This window comes from Nannospalax galili, unplaced genomic scaffold (assembly GCF_000622305.1).
Source record: "Nannospalax galili isolate Female #2095 unplaced genomic scaffold, S.galili_v1.0 scaffold189, whole genome shotgun sequence".
NCBI lineage: Eukaryota > Metazoa > Chordata > Mammalia > Rodentia > Spalacidae > Nannospalax > Nannospalax galili.
Window position 1 is genome coordinate 4941275 of NW_008360331.1, and position 21272 is coordinate 4962546.

Consider the following 21272-nt stretch of genomic DNA (forward strand, 5'->3'; position numbering starts at 1 on the left):
GGAAGGAAGAGGAAGGAAGGAAGGAAGGAAGGAAGGAAGGAAGGAAGGAAGGAAGGAAGGAAGGAAGGAAGGAAGAAACTTAATACTGTTTCTTATTTTATTTCCAAGATAATAATAATCTTTTCTTGCAATATTCTTTGCATGACAGATTCTAATCTTCTGTGAGTAAATAATTAACATTAGAAATTATAATGCAAAAATTTAAACTTTAAGAACAGAACTGGACTCCATAAGCCAATATTAATATCTTGTGACGTTTTAAATACAGAGGAGAAATCAATTAATACCAGAAACCTGAAGTTAAAAATATTGAAGACTTGGGGCTAGAGGGGTGGCTCAGTGGTTAAGAGCACTTGTTCCTCTTAAAGAGACCCCGGGTTCAGTTCCCAGCACCCACATGGCAGCTAACAACTATCCATAGCTCCAGTTCCAGGAACTCCAACACCCTCTTCTGGTCTCCTTGGGCATTGCACAACATGGGTATACTTACATACACACAGGCAAAACAGTCATACACATAAAATTAAAATAAATCAAAATATTCAAGGCTGTATAGTATGCATGTATATGTGTATATAGATGTATGAACTTGGCTCTCATTATGTTTTATTCAGCTATATGTAAAGATATGTGTGTGATTACACCTAATGAATGTAGTAATTTTCATCTCAAAGTGATATAAGCAGAATGGCCAGTCAGTATAGAAGATATGACTTTAACTCAGGGTCTCATCTGGTTATTTATCTTACTAGCAATAAGCCCAGTTCATCATTTCATCTTTATGTGCATGTAGGTCATCACATGCCGGGTAGCTATTGCCTGGACAGCAAATGCCCCACTCTCCATTGAAGAGGTTGATGTTGATCCACCAAAGGCTGGTGAGGTTCGAATTAAGGTAAATATAAATGATACTTTTAAAAGGTGTGGTGCATATATGGTTGTTTACAATGGTTTTATAATTTAGGAAAGGAATGGTATTTCATATTTAAAAGTAGTTTTGACTATCTATGATTTATAACAGATTGATGTTAATGTGCATAATAGCAAGATCACTGTATTTTGTTAAATTTGTCACAAACATAAGATAAATATTGAACTGTCAGTAATATTTTAAGTACACTATTATTTTTTAAATTTGAAAGCAATGTAGGGAGATGGTACAATAGGTAAAGTACTTGCTATATAAGTGTGAAACTGAGTTCAGATCCCCAAAGTCCTCATAGAAGCCAGGCACAACCCCCATTTATAACTAGGGGTTGGAGACAGGAGAATTCCCCCAGAACTTGCTGGCCACCCAATGTAGCCAAAAGACCAAGCTTCCATTTCAGTGAAAGACTTTTTCTCAAAAAAAAAATGAAAATGAGGAAAGATAACTGGACTTCAGTCTCTATACATACACACACAAACACACACACACATACACACACACATGCTCACACACGTGCTCACACCCCTACACACATGCACACACATGCATACACCACACACACACACACACACACAATTTTAAAAGTTGAAAATCAACATAGAAAAATATTGATTCAGAAATCTTCCTTTCACAATTACAGCGTTATTCTGATAACGTGGTCATTTGATTGATATAGTTTGTGTCCTCCAAAACTCATGTTGAAGTTTAATTGCCAATGTAGGGGTTTGCAGGGCAATTGCCTCTGAGAAGTAAGGAGCCTTTGCCCTCATAAATGGATTAAGGCTGTTAGTGTAGGAAGAGGTTATTAATCATGGAACTGGGCTCCCAATAAAAGCATAAAATCTGCACCCAGCCAGCTCTCTGTATCACACATATCCACCTGATATTTCCTGCACTATAACAACATGGAGACCCTTGCTGGATAACAGATACCAGGCTCTTAGACTTGGTAGCTCCCACAGCTGTGAGCCAAATAAACTTCTATGGTTTTAAAATTACACCATTGATGGTATTTTGTTATAGCAGTAGAAAATAGACTAAGATAATAATAGACACTCTGCTCCAGAGGCCTCCATGACTAAGAGACCTGAGCTCCCTCTCTCACAAAGGTTCATAGAGGGACTCTCCTCTCCAGGTATGGCAGATCTATAATACGAAGGTTAAATCAGCCACCTTCCTCTCCCATTCTGGTTAACGGGAATAGTTCACACCAGACAGGGCAAAATAAGAATTTTGGTCAAGCTGCTGTAACAGAATACCAAAGACTATGAGGTTTAAACAAGAATTATTTTCTTACAATTCCAAAGTCTGAAAGTCTCCCAAATGAGGGTCCCAGTATGGTTGGATTCTAGTGAAAGTTCTCTTCCTGGCTTACTGATAGATGGTCATCTTCTAGTCCTGACTTCATGGCTTCATCAGACATTAACTACCTCCCAAAATACTCACTTCCAAATGCCACTAAATTAGGGGCTGGTTAGGGCCTCAGTATGTAAATTGAGGGGCTCACAGCAAAACCTCAAGCTATCATTCCCCTACTTATAGGGAAGAGGTGTCGCTTTAGGAGAACAAGTTACTGTCTTCACCCCCAGCTCTAGTGCGGCAATGTAGATCTAGACACGGAAAGAGGGAGGAAAAGAAGACTCCACATTCTATAGCGTGGTTAAGGAAAAGAGTGTGAAGGACTCATACTGAAGAAACTATGAAAACCAAAGAACCGTTTTAGTCTGTTTTCTGCTGATTTAACAGAATTTGTGGAGCTATGTACTTTAAGGTTATGTAGCTCACAGTTTCAGAAGCCCGAGAGTTGGGGATGGTACCTAACCAGCTTCTAGTGATATACTCATGCTGCCTTACAAAATGGCAGAGAGGTGGAATGATTCATCCTCTTGATAAGTATTCTAATTTTGCTAGACCTAACTTATTCCTGGGAGACTCAATCCAGCCTCTCATTTTAGGGATTTATTTTATTATATTTGTGTGTGTGTGTGTGTGTATGTGTATGTGTGTATGTATGTGTGTATGTGTGTGTGCACACAGGCATGTGCCTTGGAGCATGTGTTGTGTGTGTTTGTGTGTGTCCACAGAGACCAGAAGAGGGCGTCAGATCCCCTGGAGCTGGATTTACAGGTGTTTGTGAGCCACTCAACATGCATGCTGGGAACTGAATTCAGGTCCTCTGCACAAACATCAAGTACTCTTAATCTCTGAGTCATCTCTCCAGCCCTCAATCCATTCTCTTGAGAAAGACATTAAGCCATTCATGAAGGTGGTGCACTCATAACCTAATTACTTCCTCTGCCCTGTCTGTTAGAGGTATCACCAGCTCTTAAAATTGTTGTTTGAGGACCAAGATCCAGCGTTTGAACTGTACCCAAACGACACCAGAGATTTTGATGATCAGCAATTAAAAGAAGACAGAAAGCTCCTTGAACTTAGTAGCAGTAAGCTGAACACAACCAGACAGAAATACAATTAAAAGATCTGTTGAGATCACTTGCATATCTGGAAGTCTGGAGCTATGTGCTGGCTATGCTGATTTCCCTCAGGACCAACAAGAGTGGTCACTTGAGGGCTTCCAGTTACTAGCTGAGCACGGGAAAGAAGCATGACTCAGGATGCACACTGATCTATCAGCAAAGCATGGTGGCTTACTGGCTCCAGGGGCTAGAATCCAACCTCAGAAAGTGCTGTTCACACATTGAGCTGTGCTGACCCAGGAAGCCAGGCTTCAAAATAAAAATGAGTTTGGGGGAGACTGGAAAAAATAATCATGGCATTAGGTAATAGCTCATTGGTGGGGAGGAGAGGAGAGGGTACATTTCAAAGACTTAGTCTAGGGAAGCCACCAAACAAACTAATTTTTAAAAGGCAATGTCAATGAGCCCTGGATGAGGGGAACTAGAAGGGGAAACTAATCATAATCCACAGATATCATTATATTATTTTAAATATTCCATTTTCAAGCCAGTGAGATGGCTCAGAAGGTAAAAATGCTTACTGTACAAACCAGACAAACCTGAGTTTGATCCCCACCAACCAGAATGGAAGGAGAGAAACAACTCTCGGGCCTCCACATGCATGCCTGCACATGCACGCCCACCCACACACATGAGCATGTGCACATTATACACACAAATATAATAACAATTTTTTAATATTCAGTTTCCAACAGCAAATTAGAAGGTGTATGAGGAAATAGGTTATGTGGTGATTACATTGGAAAGAGAACACATGTAACTGAAATTGCTTTGGAAGGGTTCCAAAAGTTGGTCTTGGCAAAGATTTCAAATCAGTTATTATAAATATGTTCAAAGAACTAAATAAAACCAAGTTAGGGGCTGGAGAAATGACTTAGCAATTAAGAGTGCTTGCTGCTCTTGCAGAGGACCTGAGTCTAGTTTCCAGCTCCAATGGCAGTTCACAACCACCTATAATTCCAGCTCCAGGGAATCTGAAACCCTCTTCTGGCTTCTGTGGGCACTATACGCACGTGAACATTACCCCACATAGACACACACAGATACACATAAAATTTTTTAAATCTTTTTAAAAGAACACACTGAAATTATTAAATGCATGATGACAATAATTCATAAAAATGAAATGCTAGTAAAGAGAAATCATTGTGTATGCATGTATGTGTGCATTTGGGGGTCACAGATGTGTGCAAGTGCATATGCAAGCGTATGTGCGTGTGTGTGTGTGTGTGTGTGTGTGTGTGTGTGTGCGCGCGCGCATTCATGTGTAAGCCAGAGGAAAACCTTGGGCATCATTGCTCAAATACCATCTACCTTTCTTTATTTTTTGCCACAGGGCCTCTCACTGGCCTGGAGTTCACCAAGTAGGTTAGGTGGCCTGGCCATTAACCCCCAGGGATCTGCCTGACTCTGCTTCCCCAGAACTGGAATTATAAACACATGCCATTTTACCTGGATTTTTTATGTGGATTCTGAGAATAAAACTCAGGTCCCAGTGCTTACAAAGCAAGCACTTTACACTTACAAAATAAAATCTCTCTCCATCCCCTGGTAGAAATTACTTTAAAACAAGCTATTAGAATTAAAAAAGATAACCATTGAAATAAACATTTAACTACAAATATTTCATAGTAAATTTCAGCAAGCAGAAGAAATAATCAGAAAAGTTAATGATAGCTCATTAAATATTGTATAATTTAAAGAATGAAAACTGAAAGTAGCTGGGTGTGGTGGCACACACCTTTAATCCCAGCATTTGGGAAGCAGAGGCAGGTGGATCTTTTTTTTTTTGTATCTTTTTTTAATATTTTATTTATTATTTTTATTTTATGTGTAGGCGTGGATTGCCTGCATGTAGGTATGTGCATCCGTGTCATGCAATATCCGCAAGGACAGAAGAGGCCATTGGATCCCCTGTAACTGGAGTTACGGGATAGTTGTTAGCTGCCATGTGGGTGCTGGGATTCGAACCCGGGTCTTCTACAAGAACAACCAGTGTTCTTAACCACTGAGCAATCTCTCTAGCCCCAGCCCCAGCAGGTAGATCTTTATGATTTCAAAACCAACCTGGCCTACATTGTGAGTTCCAGGCTAGCTGGGGCTGCAGGGAGACCCTGTCTCAAAAAGACAAAAAAAAAAAAGAATAGCTAAAAATGGACAGACCACCAGAGCCCCATGGAACAGCACTGAGCAAATCAACAACATATGTGTAATATATGTTTCAGAAAGAAGAAAGGGGTAGTATGAGAGAGACATGGAATGGAGGGGACAGCAGGCAAGTGGGGATGGGGGGGCGTGACACTGGGAGAAATAATTGCTGAAAACATTTCCAAATTTTCTGAAACTATAGGAAATTGGTTCAGCATAATAGAGGCCATATTGACATTTCCATAGAGAGCTATGATCACATTCAGTGATGAAAACTGGAAAGGTATTCCTCCCAAAATCAAGAACAAAGCAAAGATACCTGTACTTGCAATTTCTATTCAACATAGTACAAGAAGTCCTAGTCAGAGCTATTAAGCAAAGTGATAAAGCTCATCCCCAAATAAAAAAAGAAGCAAAGTTGTTCCTGTATGCTGTGGGAAACCTAAAATATCTGCCAAAACCATGTGAGAACTAATAAGTCATTCAGTAAAGTTGCAGAAAACAGAATCAATGTATAAGGATTAATTGCATTTGTAGGCATTAACAGTGAACTATCTGAAGAGAAAATTATAAAAATAATCTCATCTTTAATAGCACCAAAAAAGAATTGAGGTTAAATGTGTTAAGAATTCTTGAAACAATAAAACAAAATAAAAAGACCAAGCTTGAAATGAGCAAGAGAAAAAATAACATGCCACATTCAAGAGCGCCCCCTCCAGTAAGTGCTATTAATAACAACTGACTTAACATCAGAATCAACAGAATTTGCAAAAAAAAAAAAACTTCCCCAGACAGCTGGGAAGTTACTCACATGAACTATGAACTTACAGCAAGGGTGACAGCATGCCCAAGACACATGCAGACAAACCACAGAAAAGCCCAGCATAGAAGAGGGAGTGGATAAGACGCCCTGACCGTAACTGAAAAACTGCTGGCAGCCAATGTCTCCTGAGAGTCAGTTTTCTTTAAGGGGGTCACACTAGGCATGTTGACCTGGCCCAAGTGGATGGACTCACATCAGGGACACAAGCTTGGCTGGATAGACCTTAACATATATGATAGATGCATGAAATCTAGTTGGGGGGTGCTTTTCTGGTTCTTTTTCCATTTAAATTTTGTACAGGCTGTTGAGTGTTAGGAGTTCTGAATGAATATATTTTGGGTTTTAACTAACCCTTGCAAGATACATGATCAGAGGGCATTTTCCCCATTCTGTGGGCTCCCTTTTCGTTTTAGTACTAGCTTCCTTTGCTGTGCAGGACTTTTTTAGTTTGATGTAATGTTACTTGTCTATTTTAGTTGTGTTACCTCTGTTTTCAGTGTCATATACATGAAATCATCACCAAGATGTAGTACATGAAATTCACAAAAATTCAATATATTAAATCAATATATTGTCTTTAAGGGAGTGACACTAGTTAGGCTGACCAATCAATACCCTAAAAATGTATTGATTATCAGCTGGGTGTGGTGGTGCATACCTTTAGTCCCAGCACTCAGGAGGCAGAGGCAGGCAGATCTCTGTGAGTTCAAGGCCAGCCTGATCTGCAAAGTGAGTTCCAGGCCAGCTGGGGCTACAGGGAGACCCCATCTCAAAAAGACCAAAAAAAAAAGTATTGATGATCTACATATGGAATACCTTAGTGAATACAAGATTCTGATCTTTTATTGCATTATAACACAAAATACCACCTTTTTATTTGTTCAATGGATTAATAAACTGGTGCTCGGCGATAAGATGTCAATGGCTGAGCCATAGTATTAATTTTGTTTTTCTGAATCCGAAGTCCATCAGTCTACTGTGCTACGTATATTCTCTAAGTGAAAGTAAACCTACAATAAAAATACATATTAAGAAGTTGACTTGAGAATAAATTCTGTATTTGCATAAAATATTTAACTAAATTATAAGTATCTTCAAAATTATTTAAATGCCTTTAAAACTAGCATTATACTGTAATGACTAACTTTGTTTTAAAATTAAACCATAAATCAAGAACATAAAGTATCTATCATTGGGACAATATAATAATTTCCTGAATTCAATCTTTTATGTATGCTACATTTTTAGTTGAAATTAGTCTATTAGTTGTTAGATAATAATTTACATGAAACATTACTTTAATTATACAACAGAATTATTATATCAGAATGCATCCAAAGGGTAAAAATTTATGCTTTTAGGTTAGTGAAGGAATATTATTTTCACTTAATTTATTTGCAAATATTATTTAGATAGACACACACTGCAGGTGTTAAATATTCTAGGTAATCCCTATTAGTGACAATTGAGCTTGCATTCTGAAAAAATTTTATTTTGAGACAGGGTCTCACCATGTAGCCATGGCTGGCCTGGAACTCACTGTGTAGATGGCTGGCCTGGAACTCACTATGTAGACCGAATTGGCCTCACACTAACAAAGGCCACTGCTTCTGCCTCCCAAGTAATGCCATTAAAGGTGTGTGCCACCACCACCAGCCTGGAAAAAAAAATGTAATGCATATATGTGATTAACAAAGTTATGAGCTGTAAGATTCTACTGTTAGGCTCTAGTTCCCTATACCCTCAGCAGTATGGCTTAAAGGATGCCCTTCCACAGCCAGGCTTCTACTAGTGTTCAGAAAACTATACATTGTGTCCTATCAGGGCCAGTTCAGTGTATACTGACATTCCACATACTGCTTCTGTTTATTGTCAATCACAGCAAGTTTACAGACTTTGAATTTCCACAGGTTCAAAGTAGACAATTTTCAGTTGTTACCTGTAGAAAAACTTCTGTCTATTCCATCCATCTGTAGCTTGGAAATTCGGCTGCCTACTTCACATTTCACTTGTTAACTAAGGATAAATCAGTTTTCATTCTCTCCCCTGAGCATTTTTTCTCTTCTCTTCTGAGTCTTTCTCTCTTTAGTGTTCACTGACAATGGAAAAATCATTTTAAACCTTTCTTCGCTGGAAAATACACTTCTTATCAGTTGAATCTGAGAACACATTTTACCACTGATCTTAGGGCATTTTTGTGTATGTCAGTAGCACCATTTAAGGAATTTTAATCTTTCCACTGTCTTTGTCCTAGATATAGAGAGTGAATATTCTTTCTTTCATTAAAACAATTAATGATACAGTATTTAAAAATTCTAACAGGTGAAATATAGCCTCAACTACCTAACAAACTGCTGATAGTGCTTCTGTGACCATTAACATGTTTAGGCAGGAACATTTCGCTTATTACCACTGTCTCCTTGGAGTATTTCACAACAACCTGCCTGCTTCCACTCAGCTGTCTCATCTTTATCATGATGCACTGTTGCCCACCTGCTACCCGGTACCCAACACATAATTGACCGTGATGTATAGAGCCATATTCCCATTACAAATAATTCTAGTTCCATTTCATATACTTTTGCCATTTGGACACTTGTTGTTGTGAAGTAGATGATGAAGTGTCATGCCCATTTTTTTTCTAATGAACTATGCAGCCTTTACTAGTTTACTTGTAGTTTTAAAATATATATTCATATATATAAATTTTAAAATATATGTTCTAGACATGACCACTCAGTTGATTAAAACTGTCCCAAATTTTTCTTCTACTCTGTGGCTTACCTTTTTGCTCTAATGACACACATATATATGTATGTATGTATATATATATATATATATTATTTCATTTCATAACTTTACAGCAATCCAACTAACAAACTTTCCCTCGTAATTTGTACCTTTTATGTCTCCCATTAAGAATTATTGCTTGCCTCAAAGGTTTTTTTGTCTAGAATCTCAACTAATTTTCATTTCACAGTCAGACCCATAAATTAAAATTATGTGATGCAACAAAAAGACATTAATGTGGGAAAGAAACTAGCAAAGAATAAGGGTGCAGAAGAGGTCAGAGGGAGATGATTTGTTTGTGTTTGCTGTGAAGTAGAGTCCAAGACTCTTCCTCTTCTTCCTATATCAGACTGGTTTAGTTGTCTAAAACCCTTTCTTGAGCCTTACACTTCAGTACCATCTTTGTAGTAATTCAAATGACTACTATATCCTGGGTTGATTTTTAATTTTAATTCTACTCCATTGATTTGTAGTACTATTGCATTCAAATGTCACATAATATTGTCATTCTTCATTGTTAATTTTATCGAAATTGTCTGATAGATTTTAGCTTTGAATCCCCCTCCTCCATTTCAAACCTCTTCAAAGAATTGCCACATCAGCCAATCAAACATACTTCAAGATATAAAACAGAAAGGCAAAACACACCACTAAACAATGAATTTCATGTTAGCTACTATGAGATCTCTCAGTCAGATTCAGATTATGCAAGTCTGGCAGGATTCCTTGAAATTTTATTGCATTTGATGAGTTTCTGTGTGACTGTGACACACCACAGTCATCTGTTGCATATGCTGCCTAACTTTTCTACTTGTCTTTAGAGGAAAGCTCAATCTTAAGAAAGCTAGCTAGCCTGGAAGCCAACTATCTATGTCTAGCTTCTAAGTTATACTGGACAAGGATTTTGAGAGTTAAAGAATGTTTTAACTTTATAATAAAATGCTTGGTTTTGAATTTTATTTTGAGCTAGTTCATTGATAGCACCAAAACCTAACTACTAAACCATCAGGGTGCTTGAACTAGTTCACTGAAATTTGAAAAAAAAAAAATAGATACAAAGTTCATTTGAACTGAAAAAGATAGAAAAAGATTTAAATTATTTAGAAAACAAGAGCTGCAGAGAAGGCTCAGCAGCTAAGAGCACTGGATGCTCTTGCAGAGAACTCAGGTTCCATTCCTAGCACCCACATGGTGGATAACAACCATCCTTAACTCCAGTTCCAGAAGATCGGACACCCTCCTCTGACCTCCGTGGATACACTTACACGCATCCAGGCAAAACAGTCATACACATAAAATAAAATTTTTAAAAATTATTTAGAAAACAAAAAAAAAATAGTGAATAGAACTTTTATTTATAGCAAAAAATCCAGAAAAAAATATTTTATTCTGAGAACTAAACAGAGGAGTTGAACACCAACAGCAGGGCACATGACTAGCCAGGGATTTCCTGCAACAAAAACCCAAGGCAACTGGATATGGTGATGTACCTCTGTAATCCTAGCACTAAATTAGGCTGAGACAGAAGGATCACAGATTTGAGGCTGGCCTGAGTCACATAACAGAACAAACAAAGGACAACTGTCATAGCTATGCTATGCCAGAAACATGGACAAACAGGCTTGTGTCTTTCCACAATGTCAGAATTTATTTAATAACTATAAATTCACAAGGTTTAGCAGTTTCAATAACAGCAATTTGTCATATAATCCAGCAACTTTGGTAGCCTGGCAGAGGCAAATGCAGATTCTTTTATTCCAGTCTTAACCTCTAATACTAACTCATATCACACGGCACACAATAAATGTCTATATATCTATATGTATACATATGGGTTACAATAGGAATACAAGTTAAAGAGGCTACAATAGAGTTCTAGAGGTTTCAGAGGTGAGAAAGAGTATATTGATAAGATAGTGAACAAAACCAGTGCCTGGTGGGAGCTGGTGATAGAGTTGCTGAAGTCAGATTTAAGAGCAAAACTGCAGAGTTTGGCTTTGAGTAAAAGGCCAACCAAACCCAGGTCCCATCACAGGAAATGGAGGGTCAGGTCCCGATGGTCAAATAGGTGGATGAGCAGGCAGTATAGTAGGCTGTGTAGATGGTGAATGGAAGAATGGGAGGGGACGAGTCAAGCCAAAGATCCAGTGACAGTAAAGGAATTCTGTGCTTGTCAGTCCTTGACATACACACTGGTATCAGATGGTAGGTTGGTCTAGTGTTCACAACGTTTGATGCCCATTGTGGCATTTCTAAGCAATGTTACAGTTAAACCTGAATAAAGAAACCTGACTCTTAGCATTCATTTTAAGGTCAAGGGTGGACCTGAACTTTGAGAGTGTGTTCCTTTAGACATCTTTTGGAGCTGTGTTCTGAAGCCAGGCTTCACTCATTCTTTTGTTGTAATGTATCTCCAGCATTAATTGGAGAAGTAGAAGATAAGACCCACCCTTATCCTATCAGGGAATCTTTCCCTTTGATCCCTAGATCTAGAATATCACACACACACACACACACACACACACACACACACACACACACACGCACAGGGGCACACACACGCACACACAAACAATTTCATACAGACTTCTCAGTTCTAATTGTTTGCAATGAGAATAATACATTGCTTCAAGCACTTTGATACATTAATCAAACACACCCACATTCATTCATTATCTTGAGTGGAGGGCAAAGTGGAGTCCTGTGGGATTAAAAAGTCAGGTGCCCAGGTCACAAGATGAGTACAGGCACATGGTTCAGTGAGCTTGTTTACATTACAGATAGTAATTTATTAGTTGAAAGGTTAGGTAAAAGTCATTATCATCTAGATTATATCCATATTGTAAACGTCATTACTACAGCCATCACTTAATGGGATAAGGAAGGTACACCCTTTCCCTGGTCCGACATGTCTGATAAGTTCTTGAGCCTGATTTCCCTGATATTATTTTAATATACCCTTTTGCAGCTATAATCTCAATTCACCCCCAATGAACTTAGGGTGGCCCACTTTCTACTCCCAGGAATAAATCACTTATTAGTCTGTGCTGAATGGATAGTACATAATAGATGTTGCAGATTCTATGTACACTAGGGGGCTACAGTTATCCTTTCCCTCAAAATGGAGTCATGAGCTATTAAAAAATGGAGTGTTCTGAGACAGGGCACAGCCTGGAAAATGACTGTTTTATATAATATAGAGTGATTTAAGGAAGGGCACAGAATGCTCTTAAGAACAGCAAAAGTAATAACAAATAAATGAACAAAAAAGATAGACATGAACTTAACAGAAAACTATTTGGACCAAAAGCCTAAATAAACAGATCAAGAAAACAGAGATTAACGTCTTTCATTTCCAAAGAGCCCAGAGGAATAAAGGAAATAAGTCAGCATCAAACTGAGCAATAAGATTGGCCAAAAAAGGAAAAATTTAAAGGGGGGGCAATTTAGAAAAGAATTTAGAAAGCTCCAAGGAGCAATGTTGATTGACCAGAAAATATATATATATTCCATCCAACTGTGGAATCTCCTGAGTCTGAAGGAAAGCTAACTGACCTTTTATACTGTAATAGCTAGAGAAAGGAAACAGTTATGTGGCAGAAAAAGAAAGAAAGCTGTGCTGTAAGGCAAATCTTCAGATTCATTCAAAGGCTTTTCCATTTCCCATTTGGATATCAGCTGCAGTCATGAAACAGCATGCCAGGATTCAGGACAGGAAACCTGGCCTGAAGAGCTTGGGGTGTTAGACCACAGGGAGAGAGGTGTAAATGTCACCCAGGCATTCTTCCATGTGAGTACATGTATCAGAAAGACCTGAAATTCAAGTTATCCACTTTTACCATATCTCACAGAATGTCTGATCTTGGAAAAGAGCCAAAAAGAATTCAGTGGTATGTGCAATGTTAAACAATTCTGGGAAAAATTGTGAAGACAAAGACAAACTATGTGCTATGGTTCTTTTTAAATGAAATAGCTGTCATCCATGGACACACTAACAGCTCAAATGTGGAAGTGTGTGGTTTAAAGAGTATATTCTGTTCTGCCTCTATACTTGAAGATGTGCCATATTTTTTTCTGTGAGATTCAATAATTTTTAATATCTTTATTAATCATTTGAGAATTTCATACATGGATAAAATGTATTTTTATCATATCCGCCCCCACTCCCCCCTCCTCCACTCCTGGATCTACCCCCACCACCACCTCCCAACTACTTGTCCTTTTGCTTCTTAATATCTCACTGGACCCAGTTTGTGCTGCCTGTATACACATGGGTGTTGGTATGGGTGTGGGTGTGGCACATGCCACAGTGTGGGCAGTGCCTGAACAAAGAAAGCTTAACTCCTGTACTAACTTAAACCAAGAGTGAACCAAATCTGTTCCTAGAACTGTTCCTTTCTTAATTCCCTGGGAACTGCTCCTCCAAAAAAAGGCATTCTCTATTTATTTAAACAGTACACCCAACATGATATGGGACAGGAAAGCTTAGGGATCACATCTTGAAGCAGATACAGTGTTAAGGTTCAGATAGCCCCAACCCTTCACCAACAGGGTCTCACCGACCTCACAAGCAAGCCCCCTGAGAAAAGGGAACCAAGTTGATAAGCACCCTGGGCTTTAAAGTCAAAAGAAGCAGACTTTTCTAAAAGGCAGTTTGCTTTTCCTTTGATCTCCAAAGACAAGATAAACAGATTTCACCTTTTAACCAGAGACTTCAGGAGCCACTTCAGCACAGCGGTTTTTCCCTTATCTTAAAAGGACAAAAAACAAACACTTCCTGGCCCAGATCCTGGCTGACAGATGGAAGGGAGCGGGTTTCACAAGTCCCGCTCTCCCGCTTCCCCGTCCAACTTTAAAAAAAAATTATCTTCCCACCTTCTACACCCCCCAGAAGCCTCCCCGTATAGAAGACCCCAGCTCACTACCCGGGGCACACATTTTCCCTGCCCAGAAGGGAATCTCTTCCATGTGTTCCTTTGCTAATAAACTCTATTTCAATGGAGTTTTATCTGTGTCCTTGTTGCAGGTGTCCTGGGGCCCTCCGGGTGGGGGTAGAGTCGTCGTGGAGTCACAGCACAGACTCTGGGAGTCAGGTGAGAAGCAAGCAGTGCGAGCAGCTGCAGAGTCGTTTATTGCGGCTATGGGGCTCCCATATATCCCCCTTCCCGGTGTCCCATTGGCCCCAGTAGGCTTTCTCAGATCATGTCTGATCCTCATTGGCCCTCTCCTTGGCACCATCTTGCATAGGTGGAGGGGTAGCATTACAAGGTGGCTCACATTGCAGAGGACAGTGTGGGGGCTTAGGCAGGGGAGAAATGCTGTCCTGATTGGGATTATCATCCTGTGTGACCTCTGGGGGTGACTCAATGGAGAGGTCATTTTTTGTCTGTGACAATGTTCATTGAAAGAAGCTAAGACTTCCTAGGTGGAACCCAACTTAAGGCTCCCCAAAATGCCAAGAAGGATGGGAACAAAGGGAGCAGGTAGGACCCTGCCATCCTGAACCTCACGTTTACAGGTCAGGAAAAAGACCCGCATCCACATGTCCAGATCCCACATATTTTCAGGAGAAATCCAAGGAGCAATTGCAGAGGCCTCATCACAGAACTGTTCTAATTGACTGCGCTTGACTTTAAGACTCTGTGTAACTAAGAGGGATTTAAGGGCCATAATCTGAGGTTCCTTACAGTGGGAAGGGAACATGCCCATGATGGGAAATGAGAAAGGAAGATGTCCTAAGTCTACTGAGAGGGTCTCGCAGTGAAATTTGCCATGAAATTGAGATTGAAAGGAGGCTCTCTGCAAAAGTAGAAGGCTAAGAAGACAACAAGTAATGCAAGGAAAAGGCACAGAAGAACAGGTAGCCACTCAGAGTAGAAGCAGTTAGACAGTGTAGTGTTCAGGATCAAAATGTCTTGTGTTTAGTGAGGGACTTCCATGGGTCATTAGGCCACAGCTGTATGCCCACATGGTGTCTCTGGACGGGGAGCAATGGTCGGGGGCCACTCCTGGGTTCCACCTCCTAGGGGGTCAGCCTTTATGTGGAGGTGCCAAGCAAACTGAAATCAAAATGTGTACCTCCCTAATAGACAGACAGGATGAGGGAAAAGGGAAGCTGGGGGTGCTCACACTCAACCATGGGAGAACCGAAGGCACATGTCACAAGTAGGGGCTGACTTACTGAAACTTCAGGCAAGGGGCATCTCACAACACCGAAGAAAGTGGGGGAGAGGTGCCCAGGTGGTCGTGGGTGGAGAAAGTGAAACTAAGGCTGATCTCCAGACCGGTCGATGCATGGCTGGCAGAAAGTGCAAAGAACACAGTCCAGAAGATAAAAGCGGTTACCACAAGGATGGCCAGAACCGAAGAAGGTCAATGCTCATGCCAGCATGGGGAACCCACGTTGGGAGCCAGATGTTGCGAGTGTCCATGGGCCCTCTATGCAGGAGTAGAGTCAGCCTGGAGTTATGACACAGACTCTGGGAATCAGGTGAGAAGCAGGCAGTGTGAGCAGCTGCAGACTCGTTTATTACAGATATGGGGCTCCCTTATGGCACAGAGTCACGATGCAGACTCCAGGAGTCAGGTGAGAAGCAGGCAGTGCAAGCAGCTGCAGACTCATTTATTGTGGATATGGGGCTCCCTTATATCCCCCCTCCCAGTGTCCCATTGGTCCATTGATAGGTGATATCTGTTCCTCATTGGCTCTCTATGTCTTTTGGCAGAACACAGGTTTGCCTCAGCTGGATGTTTCTGGCACGTTTGCAGCGCACACACTGGTTGTTCAGGCTGCACTTCCTCCTACATGTCCTGATGCTTTCTCCTGATCAACCAGATTCATCCATCACCTACTTTACCTATCACACAGGAAGCAGAGAGTGACTAGAGATCTAGGAAGGCTTAAGAACTCTCTAAGCCCACCCCCAGGGAAATGCTTCCTCCAGCATGGCCACAGCTTCTAAGACCTCCCAAAACAGTGCCACCAACTGGGAACAAAATGTTTGAATTCTTGGAGCCTATGGGGGACATTTTCATCCAAATCACTACATTCCACTTCCTGGAATAGGCTCATGACCATATAAAACACAAAATGCATTTAGTCCAACTTTAAAAGACCCGTAGTCTTTACCAATCTCAATACCATTTAAAAGTCCATAGTCCAAAGTCTTCTGAGACTCAAGGCAATCTTGTAACTGTAAGCCAATGTAAAATCAGAAGACAAGTTACATGCTTCCAACATACAGTGGAACTGAATACACATTCCTATTCCAAAAAGGAGGAATAGGGGAATAGTAAAGAAATACCAGATCAAAACCAGACCAAAAACCATCAAGGCAAACATCAAATTCAGCAGCTCCATGTGGCAGCTTCTAGGACTTTACTTCCAAATGGTTTATAAGGCTCAGCCCTCCAGCTTTGCTGCATGCAGCATATATCTCTCTCTTGGGCTCCATGTATGCAGCTCTCCTTGTCATATGTCTCACAGCTCTGGCATCCTGAACATCTTCTTGGGGTCTCCATTGCCAACCAGGTTTCACCTTCACGGCTTCACACAATGGCCTATCAGGGTTTTCTTTATGCAGAGACACCCTTGCTACATGCTGCCTGGCCTTCGTGGATCTCTGAAAACTTGGAGGAAGAATTGATGACCCCTTCACTCTTGCAACTTTCATGCCTCTAAAGCCAGAACCAGGTGAACCATACTGCCAAGTCTGCTGCAAGTTTGGAGTGGACCCTAGCCTGCTTCAACCACATTCTTAGCTTTTCTCTACAGCGGTTTTCTAGTACACACCCCTCCAGCATTTTCCTTTCAGAAGTTTTAGACTTAGTTGGGCATGATCTTACCCTGGAGGCAGTTTTTCCATTGTTTAAATGCAAATCTCTAGGACTCTTCTTAATCACTTTAATCCCCTTATCACAGGGATCCACTCCTTCAACACATGCCTTGGCTCCAATATTAATCCTCCTAGTGCTCTTTTTCAATCCAAACTGTATATTCTGCATTTGTTTCTGCCCCATTTGCTCTTTTTCACTGTAGATCTGCACAATATTCACCATTAAAAGTCATGCCACCATTTCTATGTTAGGCTGTCTTGAAATATCCTCCACCAAATAGATTAATCCATTTCTTTTCAACTTAGTCTCCGGCAAACTTTTTGACTGTGGGCCAACTCCAGCCAGACTCTTGACCAAAATATCCCAGTTGCTACTTAAGTCCTTATTTCCCTCTGGAACTACAGTGTTCTCAGCATTTCTTTCTTCCAGGTGTTTACTAGAAAGGCCTGTTAAGCTCTGCTTACAGCAATCAACCACTTTTCTAGCCCAAACTTCCAAAGTCTTCCACATTCCTCCAAAACCCCATATGGTCAGGTTCTTCACAGTCAACAGCCCACTCTCTGGTACCAATTTCTCTAATAGTTATTTTTCTGTTGCTGTGATAAAACACTGTGACCAAGAGAACTTATAGAAGGAAGAGTCTATTTGAGCTTACAGTTCTATGAGGAATAAGAGTCCTTCAGGATGGGGAGGCATAATGGCAGAGGTAGCTGGAGTAGAAAATTTAGTTCTCACATCTTGAAGCAAGCACAGGAAGAAGAGAGCAGCAGGATATCCATTAGTTATTTTTCTGTTGCTGTGATAAAACACTGTGACCAGGAGAACTTATAGAAGGAAGAGTCTATTTGAGCTTACAGTTCTATGAGGAATAAGAGTCCTTCAGGATGGGGAGGCATAATGGCAGAGGTAGCTGGAGTAGAAAATTTAGTTCTCACATCTTGAAGCAAGCACAGGAAGAAGAGAGCAGCAGGATATCCAACAAGGCTTAAGAACTCTCTAAGCCCACCCCAGTGATGTGCTTCCTCCAGCAAGGCCACACCTTCTAAGGCCTCCCAAAACAGTGCCACCAACTGGAGACAAAAATGTCAGAATACTTGGAGCCCATGGGGGACATTCTCATTCAAACCACCACATCAACCTATTCCCATCTATTGTTTGCAACATAAACTATGGATAATTCATTGATTCTAATAGCCACTGCTTCCAGTGATATTTTCACAACACACATGCATACACACACACACACACACACACACACACACACACACACTCATTCAGTAGTCTGAGACGGGCAAGGAAGGGTCAGAGAAAGAAATAGGAAGCATAGTTTAAGAAAACTATGTGTTTAGCTTAACTGGTAAAAGTTGATTACAAGAGGAACCTGGTAAGGCCTAGTAAGATTGCATTGTTTTACTAAAAGCTAACTAGATTTAAATAAGCTGGTTACACTGTAGAAAAGCAGATGGAATAGATAGTGTTAAAAGATCTCAAAACATAAGATTAACTTTGGTTACAAGATTATGTAAGACAGGAAGCACTTCCAGAAAAGTAATTCCCCCATGTGATGCCATTCAATGGAGCATGGTTTGACCTACCAGGACCACACCCCTCACCTAGCAACCATCAGCTGTCCATAGTTCCTCTGCTAGGGGTGGGGGCTTGTGAACCCCTCACCACTCCATGCTGCAATGTTCAGTGGCTTGATCTTGTGCAGACAACCACAGCTGCTGTGAGTTCATAGTGTGGCAGCCCTGTTATGTCCAGGAGATGCTGTTTCACTCTGGTCTTCACCAATTTCTGGCTCTTACAGTCTTTCCATCCTCCCTTCCAAGATGGTCCCTGAGCCTCAGGAGGAGCATATACATTTAGGCTGAGTACTCCACAAACACTTGTTCTCTGTGTTTTTAGCAGTTGTGAGTTTCTCCATTAACCACTGCACATAGAAGCTTCTCTGATGAGATCTGAGAGCTGCACTGATCTATAGGTAAATATGTATGTCTTTAGAGGGCAGACTGACACTATGTTTATTTGGTAAAATAAGAGGAGATTCATCCTTGAGGCTTATGAGCTCCCCAGCCATGGGTTCTTGGTCAGATTTACTATATTAGGCATTCATGTCCTCCTATGGAACAGGCCTTAAAACCAATCCTAAGGCAGTTGGTTACCCCCGTAACACTCATGCCACTGTTGCACCAAAGGGGCATGTCTTGGTACGCAGGTCATTATTTAGCTCTCAGGGTTTCATCTTGGTAAGACCATTGATGACTTTTCTCTCCCAGTAGCCCACATAGCACCTTCCAGTACTATGAAAACTGGCCAGCAGGGAAGAAGCTTTCCAACTTCAGCAATAGGGTCTTACCATCAAGTTCTGGTGGACAACCAAGTGCAATGACAATAGCCCGAATCATTTTAGGAGTATCTACTCCTGACCAACAACTCAAGGGGAAGTATACCATACCTGGTACTGGGATTTTCATTTGGCAATCTATGCTTTCTTGGAGGAGCATAACATACATATTTAGGAAGCTTATAAAATTGGTTTCCATATGGCTCTTTCAAATATCCTTAGTGTTACTAACACTTCCCCCACCCCTCCTCTGCCCTATCCTCCTATTTCTCTCTCCCCACTTAAAACTTTCTCACCATTATTCCCTCTTCATATCTCCTGTGTTCTGTTATCTCCCCTCCCATAAGACCTTTCTCCCCCCTCCCTTCAGTGGCCTCTTTCTAGTTTCCTGGCTTCTATAGGTACTTCAAGTTAGGTACACAAATGCTAAAATCCACATATGAGTGAGAATATTTGGTGTTTGTCTTTCTGTGACCAGGCATTTTATCTCCAATTATTTAATTATTTTTCAGATTATATCCTCTGGGATCTGTGGTACTGATAACCACATCCTGGAAGGAAGAAACGAAGTACCACTTCCTGCTATTCTGGGCCATGAGGGAGCTGGAGTTGTGGAGAGTATTGGACAAGGTGTAACTACTGTAAAGCCAGGTAGGTAACTGAGCATGATATGGAACCCATTTCACTCTGTTTCATCCCCAGGGGTACCATAAAAATACCAGAACCCACAGTATATTAATAAAGCCATTAAGAGACATTCAAACACAAGATACAGTATAAAAATTAGGCAGCCTAGGATTCAGAATCCCAGGTCAAGAATGGAGTTCAGTGTGTAACACTTTCTTACTATAAACAATTCTTAACACTGAAAAATAAAAAATTCAGATTCTTCCAATTTTGTGTTTGATTGACAGGACTCCACTTATTTCTGGAGAGATTACCTCATGTTTGTCTACCCAAAATTAAACTAAAGATTGCAAATATATTCAATGTATCATAATGTTGTTAAACATAGAATGTGCATGATTAAGACCCTGTTTCTGTACTCATGTGGGCACACACACACATACACACACTAATTTTTTAATTGTGCAGAGTAGACAACTTTTGTAAGAATTTCCTCTAGAATTTGTATTTACTTTTCCCACACTATGTAGCTTCATGTTTCAAATACTTTATAATATTACATGCTTTTCTAACAAGAAACATATGCCATAGGCATTTTTGCTTTATGTATACTGTGAAAGTGCTATGCCTGAAACACGGGTGAATACTTTTGTGTCTTTCCACAGTATCAGAATTTGCTGAATAACAATAAATTCACAAGGTACAGTGGCTTCATTGGCAGCAATTTTCCAGACAGTCCTGCTTCCTTGATGTCAAGCACTGGCTGAGGCAAACAGGGTTGTTTTATATGCAACTTAATTACTAATATTAATAGTCAGATCTCATGTTACACATCACACAGTAAGTACATCTATGTGTGTATGTGTTGGGATGTGGTTACAGAACAGCTATATATGTGGGTTACAAAGGAAAGGTGTCTCAGAGAGACCTGAGAGGCCAAGGCTTGGAAACTGATAGAAATGCAGTCTTTTGGAGGGTGAGCTTTATCTGTCTGGGCTGAATGTGTCCACCCAAGTGCAGTCACCCTCTAGTCTCAAAATGGAGACAACAACTATTTGTAACCTGGTGTACTGAATGTATTAGGAATTTATTAGGAATTTAGAAATCAGAAATTAAAGATGAATATTAACTCTGTAAACTCTGAAACCAAACTGAACATTGCTGTGACACTGTGTAAAGTAGATAAGTAGATAAAAAGCTAAAGTTGTAACCTAGCAACCAAACAGAACCTAGAACCTATGAGTGTCTGTGTGTTGGTGATAAGTGACCACAGGGTGTGAGCCATATCTCAAGAAA

The 21272-nt window shown here is 40.4% G+C and overlaps 1 protein-coding gene across 1 annotated transcript in view; it reads left to right on the forward strand.

Annotated features, from left to right (window-relative positions):
• The window catches only part of LOC103728081 (alcohol dehydrogenase 1-like), a 38549-nt gene that overhangs the window by 674 nt on the left and 16603 nt on the right, over window positions 1-21272 (forward strand). The window contains 2 exon segments of the mRNA XM_008826202.1: window positions 794-895; window positions 19862-20000. Coding sequence (XP_008824424.1) covers window positions 794-895; window positions 19862-20000 — 241 coding nt within the window.